Raw genomic sequence first — 16,177 nt, 5'->3', positions numbered from 1 at the left:
TTGAACAGAAAAAAGATTATAAACAAGAGGTAAATTTGTGGTGGGAGAACAGTGTTTGAACACCGAGTGTAGCTGTGCAGACAGTGCCGCCACCCAAATATCAGCCCACCACCAGGCTAAACTAGATTACGCTGCAATTTCAACAATACTAATATTTGATACAAAGAGGCACATGTACTGTAGCATCATCAGCGACTCAATTTTCAGCCATTTTGTACTCGTAAACAATCTGAGGTGCTTTAGTGGACAGAGAGAACACAATTTCACTACAGTGTGATATTGACTGATATTTAAAGCAATTTTTTTTATGTTCTGGCGAGATATGTTTCGATAGTACTGTAGAGAAATACTGAATGTATGAAAAAAATTCTAATTTATAGCATATTCAAATTAGATTTGTTCTCTTGTCTCTTTACTACTGTTGAGCAAGGCACTTATCCTGCTGAGAATCCAACACAAGTGGACTGTGATTGCACCGGGGAACTCCTGCCATTGTTACTACGCTCTGTGCATTCGTGTGTGGAGAACTTTGCTGGAAAAGAACAAAACCTGCAGTTAAAAAAAGACGCTGTAACCACACAGATGTTTAATGTGCTCCATTTTAGATGGACTGGTCATTTGCCTTTGGTTATTCTTTATGCTCCATCTGCCTCTGTTTGGTTGCTCGAAAATTCCCCACACACTTTATTGGTTCGGCAGCCATGACGTAAACTGCCACACAGGACTGGTTGGTATTGTTTCTGGGAGCAAGTGCTGACACAGAGAGGGCCATTTCCTGCACAGTCATGCCTTGCCTCCACAATGTGTGTCGCGTTAGCTGTCAGTCTGTTATTGTTGTCAACTCGTTTATTGTATCTGGAGAGGTCGCGACCCCCTCTTCAGAAAACGTTCACTGTTTGGCTAAGACTTCTCCATGTCGCAGCTCGAATAGAGATTAATTGTTTGGCATGTATGATTCAGACTGGCAAATTTCTCTCCTAAAGCTCAGCCACTGACATCCTCACAAAAGAGGATAGTGACACAATCTGGCAACCACAATCTGGAAAGCATCCACTCTGACAAGACATCAGAGTCATATCAACGTGATTTAATAATAAAAGAATATTTTTTAAAGGCAAGTTCCAAGTGATTTAAGATGACTCAGTTTTTAATCCTCAAAAGCTTTCCTTAAGAGGAGAGCAGCTTCATGATTGGTACATTCGAGAACTAGAAATTTCATCATCCATTACTGCGGACGCATCCAGCCGTCCTTAGGGCCTATCTGTCATTTGAAGAAGATGCCCGTTTGATCCATCTGTTTTGTTGTATGCCTCCTTCTGATTACTCAGGACCAGAGTGTGAATTGGAATCAGAGGGAGAGGTTATGAGAAATGATGCGGAGGTAAATAAAAACGTGGCTTAACAATATATTCAACACTTTGATCGCCATATGGTGAAGAGCCCTGAACAAATTATATTTTTAGAAAAATGTTAATTTCCTTTAGCTGTATGTTGCGTTCACATGGAATCAGGCAGACGGAAAACAGTTCCTGGACAGCACGGGAAAAACAAACAAACTTTGTGATGGAATGGCAGAATGGTCTAACGAAACAGGCATTACTATGTGTTGCAATGGTGATGCAGTATTGTTCACAAATATATATTAAATAAAATTATTTTGTATCTATTATTCTGTGTAATTTTTCTACCAATGTCCAGTAATCGTCCAGATCGACTGTGTTTTTGTTTTGTGTGAAGGAGCTACGTAGCATTTGGTTGTAAATTCCGTTGTGGAGGACGGCAAAAAGTTAAAATATTTTACCTTTAAATGACAATGCTGTCAACCCTTAACTAATTTTACCATCCCGGTTTTGTCCACTTAAAATAACATTTGCCTTGCTGTCTACTGTCTCCTTGATTGCATGTGAACGCAGCATAGCTAATTCTTATCTTACAACAGAGTTACTGCAGGGGAGCCGCCAGATTACTGTTTGAGAATTTTAGTTTTAATTTAATTTGTTTTTCATCAAAACTTAAAATAGGAATCCAACAAATGATTAGCAAAGCTACACTGGCCTATTCATAAAAAGGACACTTAATTTACAGTCCACAATGAGACGCTAACTGTCACCCATAAATCCTCATGCAATCATGTGAGCTAGCTAATGCTAAATCACTGTGCGGCACTTATCTATCACGGCAAGGTGAACTAGGAAGCTAACATTTATTTCTATTGAAACATAATGGTTTTCATTTTGTAACTTTCCAAGCAAGAGACTCTGACACACCGTCCACCTCAGAAACCACCGATGAAAGTAGGTGGCAGCAGTCGTAGTTAAGGCTAATGCACTTAGCCACGCTACAACAGCTGCTAACTTACAGTTATCTCAAGTGCAACTCAATTTTATACAATACATGCAGTAGTAGGGTCCCTGCTCCGTCTCTCTTTAAGCTAAGGGGTGATATAAAATGTTTAACCTTCTGTTGTTTGTTGACGTCCACACATGAATTGCGATGGTGAGTTCGTGACCGGTGGGTCTCCAGTTTGAGTTCCCAGAATTAATGTGATTGAGTGGATTTTTGCTTCTGTATTGAGCTGTTTCAGATGATCCATAGACATGGTCCTCTTCTATTCCTCCTCTCAGGACATGGAAACTACGTAGAGACGCCATCACAAATCCAACATGGAGAATGTCGGGGGAAAAAAAGGCTCAATAATCTTCTTTTCAGTAACGCTAGATAAATTAGTGTTTTGTGATGTAGCAAAGCCATTTCCAGGGCAAAAACCTTCTCCTCACTGCAAGTGAATGAACGAATGCAAACACGATTACTTTGGATATAATGAATGCACAGCTCTGTAATCTTCTCCTTTCGTTTAGCGAGACAAATTTGTATGTTAAGATATTGCTAGCAGTCATTTTCAGTGCAAACCTTGCCCTCGCCGTGACCATCTCCCTATCACGTAGCCAGTGAAAGAATATAAACACGATTACTTTGGGTATATAACCCAACACAACCAGCATTATTCATCCAGTGTTGCAGTGTGGCTAAGATAATCAACGGGTTAAATCCTACGTTGAACCATAAATTAATTCTATGCTTGAAGCATTGATGATGGGACCACCAGAACACCTCCACAGAGGAGCATAAATTTGGCTTAACACTCCATAAAAACACTAAGTAGACTTTTCTTTGGGAATTTGGGCCTTTGCTCACCTGGCCCATTATCTGATGAGACAAATGGCAGTTGAATCATCCCTGTAAGTTATTAGTTCATTCCAAGGCTCATGTTATCCCTGTGTAAAGTAATTGTAGCACAGCATGTTGAGAAAACAGCTGCCTCTGGCTGTGTTAAAGAAGAAACTGAATAAAGACACTTACAGATGAATAAATAGGGTGTTACAGTGTTGTGGTTGGTGTGGGAGCAGGGTACAATGTGTTTTTCACTATATTTTTTAGCACATCGTCGCTGTCCTTCCAATTTCCATTGCAGTTCAAGTAAGGCCACTGACCCTATTTCCATCTTCCTCACACAAAGCCAAAGATTACTTGTACAGTCACTCAGATTTACATATAAAGACTTATTCTCCCTAAAAAAAATCTGGCCCTGAATTTTGCAGTCAATTATTGCTTATTGTTGCGGGAGATTCGCATATGCCTGAGCATCAGGAACGTTTCAACACTCCACCGTCATCAGCAGATGGGCGTCCACCATGGCCTAATGTTTTTACAACACAGCACACGTTACCTTGCGGGGTGAACGCGCACGTGCAGCCGCCAGTTTGGCTTGCTCAGGGAGGAGAAACGTGTTATCGGCTGCATTTATCTGCATAGTGTTGTCTGCCAGTGCTGGGCCTCTGCCAGGTTCAAGGAGGAGGAAAGACAATAATGCATTGTCTTCCCCCTACTTTTAGCTCCCTCCCTTGTTCAGACACAGAAGAGGTTTGTCTGCTGCCTCCGAAACAGTCCTGTCCTCCAACCCGCCAGCCACAACAATGGCCACAATCATTTTTTCATCTGTGATTTTTTTTTCTTCATTTTTGATGTGTCATCTTGGCTTTTCCTTTTTCTCTTCTTCTTTTTTTTTGTCCAAATGGTCCAAGATCAAATTGTACTCCATATACTCGTGTTGTCTGTTTCTGGGGTTGAAACTGAGGCTTGATTTTTGGTCACGCAGTAATCGGAGGAAGGAGGGGGGAAAAAACTCAAAAGGCAAATTGATGGACATCTGTTGGCTTATTTTATTTATTTATTTTTGCAGTGGCCGAGGTCAGCCTGATGGGGCTGATAACAAGCAAATGAGATTAGAGGGAAGGTGTTGGCCAGGCCGTGGGACAGACCCCACTGTCTGTCTGTCGCTCATCTGTCTGTCTGTTTCTCCCTGTCTCACAGCAGAGCCAGTTGCTCATCAGCATCTCTCTGAGCCTCCATGTTGGGTGTGTTTGCAGTGGTAGTTTGGTGGTGGATGGGTGGATGGGTTGGGCGGTGAATACCATGCTGTTCTCTGACAGAGCGGGCCTATGCGCTTATTGGCAGCTTGTGACTGCAGCACTCACATACACGGTGTACCGCATTGCATAGCTGGGTGAATCTCGCGCATGAATTCAACTATTGTGTTGGGAGGAAAATATTTTTATCAGAACACCCGGTTGCTATTTATACCAGGAGTGTACAATGGCCTGCTGAAGAGTTTATTACCCTTTTAATTTGGCACCTTATGACCCCAGAGCCCCATTAGCCTCTGGTCAGATCTGTGTCTGCTGTAAAACAAGAAAAGGCTGGTGGGCCTTGATTGCCAGTCCCGTTGTTTGAAACTAATTAATAATTAAGCAACGATGACCTAGAGGCAGCGGATTATTGTGCAATATTGTCGCAGGTGTGTGCCAACATAGCAAGATAATCCTTTGCCTGTCAGTACTTATTGCTCCGATGAACCTGTTTGCAGCCTCTGTGAGGATGTATTTAGCATCAAAACAAACTGGCTTTCCAGTTCACTACTTACTCTGTGGTTTCTAAGGTAATCTAGGTTGGGAGAATGCATCGCTTTACTTCAGTAGGTCAACTGAAAAGCTTATCAGTACTAGCTTCCAGTATATATTCCTTTAAACATGTAGTGAATTTGATTTCTATCCATCATGGTCCAAATTGGGGCTGCAGTTATTTTCATTATCAGTTAATCCAGCAATTATTTTATGGACTAATTGGTTGATTATTTTGTCTATAAAATGCCAAAAAAAAGTCAAAACTGCAGATCACAACTGCCTTAATATGAGGCTGACATGTTACAGTTCCTTGTTTTCTGGGACCAAGGGCCCAAAATACAAAAATACTCAATGTACAGTGATATAAAATCATCGGTATCAGCCATAATTGCCTCGTTGACATCGACCTGTCAACAAAGATGACATTCACCGATGGCAGTGGCTGATGTTTTTCTGACATGGCACATTAAACACAGTAAACTCTCTATCAACACGCATGCACCCTGTTGTTTCCATGGTAATGCTACATTGTTAACAACAAATCGGTGTTAAAATCGGCAGGAGAGCTAGTTAGCGTTAGCTGTTAGCTGTAAGCAACCAGTGGCTGAAACAAAAAAAGCTAACGGAGGTTGCAGTGAGTTACAATATGATGCATTCAAACTCTATTCAGGAAAAGTTAGTACTGAGCGAAGGCAAATTATAATGCTCAAATAAAATCTTGTAAAATATAGATTTTGCAAGAAACATGAATAAAGACAGTTTGTTGATGTTTTAACAGTGTATAATCGATACTATAGAGGGAATTATATATTATGAAGAAAGGCTTTTGAAGGTTAAGATTTCTTTATGTTAAAGGTTGTCTCATAAATTAATTAATTTGTGCTCGTTCAACGATAGTGTAATGAAGGGCCGAATGACTTTAAAACAGTTTTTATGATGAGGATTTATTTGGTTTCCTGACACAAAATGATGGAATAAATAACAACAAGAACACAAAACAAACAACAACAGATACAAAAAAAAATGTGGGCACCCCCAACATAATTTTATTTATTTATTTATTTAACCTTTATTAAACCAGGAAGTCCCCTTGAGATTGAAGAAGAGACCTGGCCGAGGTAGCAGCCGATCAAAACACATTGAAAATACAACATATAATACAAAAATACACAATAAAACAACAATTATTCAAACATAGTGGCCTCTCAAGAAAAACAAGCACGTGTCTCTGTCACCACGTTTGACACGTTTTCTTGTAAAACAATCAAAATTTCTGACACTTTTTTAATGGACTTACAGTTCAGTTTTTGTTTCAGAGGTTTTTTAATTCAGATAAAAATTAGTGGGACAAAACAAAAATAAATTAAAGATGCATCTCACCACAAGAACAAACAGAGTCCAAAGTAATTGCACAAAATTCTGAAGATGTTTTTACGGCTAACGCGTTGGCAAACAATCGTTTTATCTTTATCACCCAGCAGACGCAGAGCAACACGAGCATCCTGGCCAATCTAAGTCCGTCATTCACTTCTTAACCAGACACTCATTTACTCTGGCCGTCTGCTGCTCTGTGCTGGGTTATCTGTTTGTCTAACATGGTTTGATAAATATGTCTGCCTGTGGTTTTTGTAGTGATAGTTGATTAGAAGTGTGAGACTAAACCATACAATCTGAGTCGTATCTTTGTAAAATAAAAAAAAAAGTTAATACTGCGGGTTTGCTGTTAGTGATAATTATCTGTCCCGTCAGCCATCGCATGTATCGCCAGTCTGGTTCCTGTCACTGCAGTACTCTGTGGCCTTGATGGTTAAACTGCGACATGATAAAACATATCTTGACTGAACACGAGTTGTTGTCAAACACAAGTGAGTGTGTACTGTGTTGGCCGACAGATAGGCCTGTTCTGAACTACCTGTTCTGTTTATTTATAGAGTGCCCTTAATGATCTTCAACAAAACACAGAGTACACTGGATTGAAGAGCCCTAGATTTTTGTTTTCTGGACCGTGTTGGAACACTTTAGCGGCAAGGGCAGCAAGTTCCATGATCCAATCAAGAGCGGTTGGTGCTTGTCAGCGGCGGTGGAGAGGCTCCACAAATTACGTTAAATAATAAAAGGGGGGAACAGGTCTGCAGCAGTATGCTGATGTTGAACATAAAATCTTGGTTGTTGTTCTTTGGGAGGAATTTTTATGTGTAAGTTAATTCTAAATCAAATATATTTCACTTTACACTTCAGAGGAAATGTTTTATGCCGTCTAGTATATCCTAGTTTTTTTTATTTTACCGTTTACTGACAACACGGGAGTCAAATCGCCAACTTCTCTCACTCCCTCACTGTCTCTCTGTCTATTTCTCACCATCTCTCTCCTGTCTTTATCCCCGCTGCCTCTGCCTGGCCTGTGGAAGCAATGCAATTAGACAAACACAAACAAAGCTCTTGAAACTGCCATGGAAAATGCTGACTGTCCACTGTCCACAGTGCTGGCCGGGAGCAGCGCTGCTAACTGCTGTTTGACGTACATCACATGGAAAACGTTTAGCAAATGTTCGTGTGATTCTTCCCTCCACATCTTCTACAAAAGCTGAATGTCAGCTCCAAAAAAAAAAAAAAAACTGCACAAACGCAGGCAGCAAAGTAAAAAGCCACAGAAACCAACATTCGCACTTGTGAACTAATAAACTCTCTGTACTTTATTTCATCAAATGGACTTCCTGGCATTGAAATGGAGTTCACGTCGTGCCTTTGTTTGATTGGCTCTGCTACTTTGGGTTTAATCCTGCTGGTTTTGGGAGTGTTTGAGTTGGATTACTCCATCGTTGGGCCGGGGTACAGTTTCTCTGGCTTTGACAAGATGGTGTGTGGTGGTTTGTGTGTGTCTGTTTGTGTGTTTGCGGGCTGTGTGTGTGTGCGTGTGTGTGTGTTCTCCCTCACTACCGAATCAGCTGAAACCACAGACAGCCCAACTGGAGCGCCGTCCAAATCCCTCTGCATGCAAATTAAAAACGCAACAATAAACGTGGCAAAGGAACAAGGTGGGCACGCAGGCTTTATGGCCCCCTCTACCCGCTCTCCTCCCTCTCTCTGCCTCTCTGTCTTTATGTCTCTCTCCCTCTCTTTCTCCCCCCTCTCGGCTTCCTCCAAAACCCCTCCTGGGTTTGATGTGGCTTATGGGAGGAGTTGGAACAGGGGACAACCAAACTGCTGAGTTATCTCTTGCATGCAGTGTGGCGGCGTGGCTCTGCCCTCTGTGTGTATGCATGTGTGTGTGTCTGTGTGCGGACCAGCAGCGCGGTGTAATCCTGTGGAAATGAAAGGTGCTGCCGCGCACTGGCCGGGAGATTACAGCGCCGCTCTGTCACGGTGCCAGGACAGACTACCCGGCTGAGCGAGTAGCCCTCTGTAACACACACACACACACACACACACACATACACAGTCCCACTCACACACCTCGCTGCTTCTCTTTGACGCTGTGTTTCCTCCTCGCTGGTTTCACTCCCCGGCCGTCCCTCCTTCTTCATCCACTTCTGTCCCTTTACAGCTCTCTTGTAGCTTCATCCCCTTCTCCCTCCCTCCCCTCCCCCGACTCCTCTTCGCTCTCCCACACAGCACTACAGTGTGTTATTTCCCGTCACTCTTACTCACACATGCGCTGGCCCGCTGAGGTTTAGGTCATCACGTCTGAGGCTGAGAGACCACGTCACTCAACCCCTGCAGAGCCCTTCTGTCTGTGCAGTCGTGAATCCTCAGTTTGTCGCTCAGCTCCATGAACAAACACAAACACGCATTTGAATACTGTAAAACTGGAAAGACCTCAATCGACCAAACCAAAAGCCCAAAAAGGACTCGCAAGAATGGAAATAAAAGAGGACATGGTCGTAGAGGTTTAAGGTTCATTTATTTGTCATTTACACCACACACACACACACACACACACACACACACCATATTTATTTAATTAACGTGTTCTTCATTCCCTCAATTGATTAATTTATCTTTTTTTATATATAGAAATGTCTGAAAATTGTGAAAAGTGAAGGTGATAGTTTCCCAGACCCAAAGGTGACCAATCATCAGTCCTAAAACAAACACTATTTAGTTTACTATCCTATAAGACAAATAACTGCAGCAGATCCTCAGATATCAGACAGTGTTCAGAGCTTTTGGCTTAAAAATGTGCCTGAAACAACTGATGGATGATCAAAATAATTTGCCGATTTGTTAATCACTTCCATTCAAATCAACATAATTCAGAGTATCTTCTAATAGTGATATGTAATTGGGAGGCAAATGTATGCAAAGTAACATGTAAATGAATGTTTGATTAGTGCTCCCTGTTGGGGTTAAGTGAAATGAACTGTGATCTGTGTCATGTCAGACATTCGAAACAACTTCTTTCACATGTAAAACAAAAACTTTAGCAACTAATTTTGATTTAGTTTTTAATTACAATAATCATGTCATCGTAAAACACCTCTGAAGTGATATCTGTCACGTTGCTAAAGTGTAATTCTGTGCAGTTGTGCAGCTTTAACTCCACTACAAGTGAGTTCATGCTCCCCTTTGTCCCGCACTTTCAGTAACGTGTCACTCTCCCATTGAATCTTTCCGTCATCAAGGTCAGACTCATTGTGCACCCATTGTATTGATCAAATAAAGCGTTTGTGATTGTAATTGTCCCATACTGTTCCTCAGCTCTGTCTTTCATGGCCCTCTGCTGGAGTGTTTCAAACATGGGAGTCACTTGCCTCCTCCCAAGGGTGCTACTCAATATGCGAGTGTGTGTGTGTTTCTTGTCACGTTAAATTGTTCCTTCCTGCTGTGTTGCTTGACCTTGGCTAATTCACATCTTCGTCTTTGGCTGTGGGAGAAAAACATACTAACTGCAGGTGCAGCCACTGTGAAACAACAGGGTGTTTGTGTTTGTTTTTACTATGATTAGTAAGAAAGTGTTTTGCAAAACTTTTGTTTCATATTAATTACTTTCATTATTTGAAATGTTGTTACGCTGGATCTTTTTCATCGTAGTACTTTAATGCTCTCCTGAGAACATTTGGGTGTGCAAGTGTTTTTGTTAACACCAGGAAAAGCATATTTAATAATCTGGTTCTCCTCTTAGGTGAAGCACTGTGGTGACTGTGAACCAGTTTTGGGCCTAAAATTAGTTTAAACACTCTCAGAGATGCAGCCAAATGTAAAACTATTCATAATACGTTCTTTTGACCCGTGCTCATGTGAGTCACGCTTTACTGACCTTCTCTTCCTCTCCTTGTGTCTCCCTCTAATCCCTCCCTCAGGGCTGGCTCTGTGAGCTGCTGCGTTGGAAGGAGGATCCGTCTCCGGAGAACCGGACGCTCTGGGAGAACCTCTCCATGATCCGCCGCTTCCTGAGCCTCGCCCAGGTGGAGCGCGACGCAATCTACGAGCAGGAGAGCAGCGCCGGGCAGCAGCAGCACCACAACGAGCGGCCGACGCACATGATGCACATGTCCACGGACCAGCTACAGGTGAGCGTGACGGCGTGTGTCCCAGACGTAATGAGCTCACGTATGATGCCTCTGAAACAACCTGTTAAGACAGACACTCCAAAGTACTTGTAGATTTGTGTGTGTGTTTGTGTGAGAAATAAATGTATTTATTAGATATTATTTTCACACACTTTACAATGAGAAAGCTTGCATGCATGGATACACACATACATAACGGCTGAAGGCTCTAGAACCGACAGTCGTCAAGCTGGCAGATGGTGATGTGAGCTGGATTGCAGAAGAGGATCTCAGAGTACAGGAGGGTGTGTAGATATGAAGGAGTTCAGACAGGTAGGACGGGGTTTGATCATGACTGTGAGAAGCAGAATCTTGAAATCGATGCGATATTTAAGAGGAAGTCGGGTGGTATTTTTGCTGGTAACGATCCAGGAGGCTGAACTCTGGACCAACTAGAGTTCTTGCACCGTAATAATCTCAGACCCCTACTCTGTTATTCAGGTTAGAACCGAAACGTTAAGTGGATTAATTGATAGTCGATCACCAGAAAGTAAATCAGCAATTATTTTGACATTCAATCAATCACTGAAGTCAAGTCTTTTAAGACAAAATGCCATACATGTGCTTGTTCCAGCTTCTGAAATGTGAAGATTTGCTCCTTCTCTTTATCTCATGTGGCAGTACACTGAGTATGTTTTGGGTTTTAGGGTGCTGGTCAGATGAAACAAATATAAGAGGACATCAACTTTGGATTTAGGAAATTGTGATCAGCATTTTTCCCCTGTTTGATAGAATCAGTGGTACTTATCTTACAGCAGCAGGGTGCCAGGTGTCCCACCAGTGACTTTTTAACTCACAATAAAAAATAAATTGATCCACACTGGGAATAAGGTGCTGGAGTGCATAAAAAGCATCAAAGTAGAGCTTGTTTGTCAAAAAAAAAAAAAAATGCCATTGAGGATCCCCCGGCCCCCCCGAACAAAGGTGTCCTCAGATCCTAGGGACACCCCTGCATACACCTGACCTGCTGTGAGTGGATTAGCCTCTTGGTAAAGATGAGCGAGGGCAGCAAACATTAAAAGGTTGAAAACAGTCACTTCTTTATTGTATATTCTGATAAGTGTTATATATGTGTGATTATAAACTGGCCCCTCGCCTCCTTTTAATTTACAAAAGAGGCCCCCAGGCAAAGCAACTTGAGCTTCTCTGGACTTAAAGATGAATCAATCAGTCTTGATAATGAAATTGATTGTTAAACGTTACCCATATTCCTGTACTCTCTCCTGTTAAACCTCTGCTCACTGTATTTGTGCGTATTTCCCTGCTTTCTCTGCATCAAAAACAAATAAGTAAAAAACATAATTTTACAGCCGTTCATTTCATCTTAACTAATCTTTCAGGAATTCTTAATAAACAACACTTTGGAGTTTTTATGAACTCTCGTTAATTAGAAACACAGCAACAATTAAAAGTTCCTACTTTTCACCAAAAGCTGTTTTCAAAGATATCATTAGCCTGAACTTATTTAACAGAGCCGCTTTATAGAAGACATCTGGCAGATGAATAGAAAATAACACACAGGCTCGGTTAACGGTCGAAATATCTTAATGAAGTACAATAATACTTCTATTAAAAGTCTGCGCCACAGCTGAGTGGTTGATTAGTTATTTGGTTACTTGGAGACATGGCCAGTGTTTCACAAAGGCTGCCATTTACTGGATATAAATAAGGTAATAGGATTTCTTTTACAAATCAGTTTCAGCAGCAGATAAGGAATGAGGGAATTTTGTGCATACTTTGCATGCAAACAGAAATGGCTGCAGATTGATAAAATAGGATTATTTCTGATTTAATGGTGCAGTTTGAAACTGTCCATACGAGACTGCTGTTTAAATATTTTGTGCCGGTCCTCCACTAACACGATACATTAGCCAAATTAGCTCCCATTCGCTCAACAAGAACTATCATGGCTCAGTATATTGGTACAGTAAAATCACATCTTTGGGTGCATTTATGCAGCTGGCAAACAGAGTCCCTGCAAAGTGCTGTTTTGCAAACTTCATTATGAAACACCTATTCTACAGTGTCTGACTCAGAAATGAAAATAAAAGAGCACCCATTTTGCGGGGTCAATAGGGACCACGAGTTGCCCACTCACTCCCTCTCCAACCACACAATGAGACATTTTACGAGTAATGTGTCATGTGTTTACACTAACGGGATTCTGACGGCAGAGTGAAAGCCATCGATAGCATTCTCACACTGCGGCAAATCAGCCAGACCATCGCAACGTGAATTGTGCACAGGGAGCTTGTTTATCACTGCCTGGCAATAGAGCCTGATAAGCAGCAGAGGCTATAATAGAGAGGCCAGTTTCCCACTGTGTGTAGGGCTGAGTGTGTCTTTTGAGTTCATGTGTGTGCGTGTGTGTGTTGCCTCTCCCCCCACAATGAGAGACACAATCTCCCACTACCAAAAAAGGAAAAAAAATCATATCTGCAGAACTGATTACATTCACTGAGATATTACATGGAAAATTCCTTCAACCAAGTGCCTGTTCTATACACAGCGGGCCCATTTTTCCTCACAACTCAATTGATTTTAATGAAAGGCCTTATTAAGGCGCCGATAAGTGTTCACTGATAACATCCCCGTCTCCTTTCTCTTCCCCCTTTTTTTCCCACTGCAGGCTCCGCCGCCCCAGTCACAGCAGCCCTCCCTGTCCCTCCAGCACCCCTCCCAACCCCTCTTGTCTCAGCAGCCCTTGCAGCAACTGCAGCCCACCACCGGCCCCCGGTTGCCGCCTCGCCAGCCCTCCACTGCCTCCCCGGCAGAGACGGAGGACGAGGGCAGCCGCGGAGGGGGCATCAAGTCCCGCACCTGCGGAGGGAAGATCTCCCTGGAGGCCCTTGGCATCCTGCAGAGCTTCATCCAGGACGTGGGCCTGTATCCTGACGAGGAGGCCATCCACACCCTGTCGGCCCAGCTGGACCTGCCCAAGCTCACCATCATCAAGTTCTTCCAGAACCAGCGCTTCTACATCAATCATCCAGCCAAGGCGCCCAAGGAGCCCAGCAACAACAACAACAACAACAACAACAGCAGCAGCAGCACCGCAGCCACCACCAACACCAACACCAGCAGCAGCAGCAGCAGCAGCAGCCCGGCCTTCGAGGAGGAGCTGACGGACTTCAGGGAGAGCGGAGAGCTGCTGAAGGAGCTGGACGACAGCACGCAGACCAACAGCACCATCTTCTCCATCAAGATCGAGGAGCAGCTGGCCCGAGGCGCCGAGGCCCAGTCAGAGTCAGAGCACGAGGCCAAGGAGTAGGACTCTCGCCCGTCTGAACACATACCGAGAGTTTTCTTGTGCACACATACAGACTGGTGACTGTGCTCAATGTACCGCTCTGGCCGACACAGAACCACCACACTGCAAATAAAGAAAAGTAGTGTTTTTAATCAGTACAGCGTCTGGACTATATGAGGAGTGTTTATATATATCAGACTGACTATGTGAAGTGAGTGTTCACACACTGGAAAGCCCATTTCAGACTCAAGTACTACTTTTTGGATTTTGTAAAACTTGTATTATTCACTGTAAAGACTGATGCATCATTTAAATAATCTGCACAAAAAATTATTCTAAGTATGTTGCCGTGGATATTTGCTGACTGCACTCTATGTCTGTTGTTTTACACTGACTTACTTTATCTTTTTGAGCTACTGATTATATTTAAAAAGAAAAAAGTCCCCCTGGAGTTTGCTAGGACTTTGATAGGTGTTTACGTATGTGATGTTTAACTGGATTTTTTTTTCTTTTCTTTTTTTTTTTAAATAGCAAATGAAATCAAGGACCAAGTGGTTGACAAGGCCTTAATTATGAGGTATCAAGTCTGGAGCCTGCTGGCAGATTAGTTATTCTTTTAAAAAGCGCATAATGTGATTATGGATCACTCCAAACTCTGGAGCGCGATCACCCAGCCCAGGTGAATCTCCGAGAATAGCTCAGTCTTTACATATTATTTGTTAGGGAGGAAATATAAATATATATATATAGACATTATATTGTAACTGTAAAAAAAAAATACAGTCTTAAAGAAACTATGCCAACAAATGCCTTGTACTATACGGCACTGCCGATGTTAGATTATTTTGCAAAACCTTTGTCACTGTAACTCTCTGAATTGCCACACAGTTAGAAATGTGAATTACACCATGTTTATGTTGTCCGACATTATTTATTTGCAGTTCATGCAGTGTTTCTGATGTAATTACTTTTTTTAAAAAGTTTATGTTGCGTAGAGCTTTTTTTAAAATTCCACCGACCTTTTTTCTATTTATAAATGTGGTTTCGATGGGCAGTAAAAACAAAAAGTGTCTTAAACGTTTTAAATGGAGAAATGTGCTTTAAAGGTTGCCTATAAAAAGTGCTGTATGTCGAGCAACTCATGCTACAAGCTTCACAATTAATGTTGTATGCAATTTTTACTATCATGCAAATAAGCTTAGGTAAAATGACTAACCTATAGAACACCTTAGAGAGAAAAACATATGCAATCTGTGTGAAAATCGATGTCTGCGATGTGTCTTCCTTTGGTTAACAATCCAATTCAAAAAGCTATTCCTGTATAAATATTCTGTATAAAAGTGTTTCTTTTTTATGAGTTTATTTCAATGAGAACACCAGTTATTTTGTTACAACTGACTGTTTTATAAGTGTTTCTCGGTTCCTTTCTGCAGAAATGTTCTAACTAGAAGTGGTTATTGATTGTTAATTACACAATTAAACTGTTTGTATTGTACCACAGATTTCTTGGCATTAACTTGACCAGACTCTTTTGACACCAGAGTGGGATCTTTTTTTTTTCCTCCTCTGCAAACAAAAGACGAAACAATGTGAATTGTTTTTAAATCTTCTGCTAAGAGATATCAACTTCCAGACTCCTCCAGCAGCAGTCACTGAACACGTTATTTGTAATAACTGTAAATATCACATCTTATGAATCATTGATTGTTTATTATTGTAAATATATTTGAAGTTTGTGCAAGAGCTCACCATACAAAAAAAAAAAATCTGTCGTGCCTCTTCCTCTCAGACCGACTGTACCCCGGGGCTCTTCTACTGCATCTTCACTTCTCCTGCTGAGTGTATCTGAAGCACCTGTGAAATCTGAAATAAATAAATGTTAGGTGTGAACACCTGTAATAGCAAAAGCCCTCTGCAGGGAGTTAAGATAGAAAACAGCACAGGTGTCCTGACCTCGCCGTGAACCCCAGGTGAGGCCAGGTGTCTGCACCTTTAGGAAATTACCCTCACCTGTTAACACCCTGCGATATGTGCCAGCCAGTCTGGGCCGGCGTTCCCTTGATGTTTCTGCTCTTTTTTTTTTCTTTTTTTTTCTTTTTTTTCATGAATAAAAAGCCAGAGTGTAACAGTGTGTGTGTTCAGAGGAAAAGAAAATCACATAAAACATGTACAAGAAGTGTCAGACGCTCTCTGGGGGACGACACATGTCAGGAGGTAAAAAAAAAACTGAGACATGACAAAGTAGAGAGGCGCCATTAAGCGTCATTATTTCCAGATTTTCTGACATTACAAGTGACTTACTCACTGACAAACAGAGGTGAAGGCACCAACAAACAACAGGAACTCCGGCGTAATGCTCCTCTTCATTATCACTGTTTTCACAAGGATCAGCCATATTTGCCTCAGACTTAGGAAAG

At 41.9% G+C, this 16,177-nt stretch overlaps 1 protein-coding gene across 9 annotated transcripts in view; it reads left to right on the top strand.

Annotated features, from left to right (window-relative positions):
- The window catches only part of LOC126391464 (DNA-binding protein SATB1), a 68,435-nt gene extending 52,565 nt beyond the window's left edge, over window positions 1-15,870 (top strand). For all 9 annotated transcript variants that reach the window (XM_050046263.1, XM_050046260.1, XM_050046262.1 and 6 more), the window contains 2 exons: window positions 10,262-10,471; window positions 13,140-15,870. In XM_050046263.1, coding sequence (XP_049902220.1) covers window positions 10,262-10,471; window positions 13,140-13,781 — 852 coding nt within the window. In that variant the 3' untranslated portion in view covers window positions 13,782-15,870. The remainder of the gene's footprint in view (window positions 1-10,261; window positions 10,472-13,139) is intronic.
- The last annotated feature ends 307 nt before the right edge of the window (window positions 15,871-16,177 follow it).

This window comes from Epinephelus moara, chromosome 6 (assembly GCF_006386435.1).
Source record: "Epinephelus moara isolate mb chromosome 6, YSFRI_EMoa_1.0, whole genome shotgun sequence".
Lineage (NCBI taxonomy): Eukaryota > Metazoa > Chordata > Actinopteri > Perciformes > Serranidae > Epinephelus > Epinephelus moara.
This window is presented reverse-complemented; position numbering and strand designations above follow the sequence as displayed.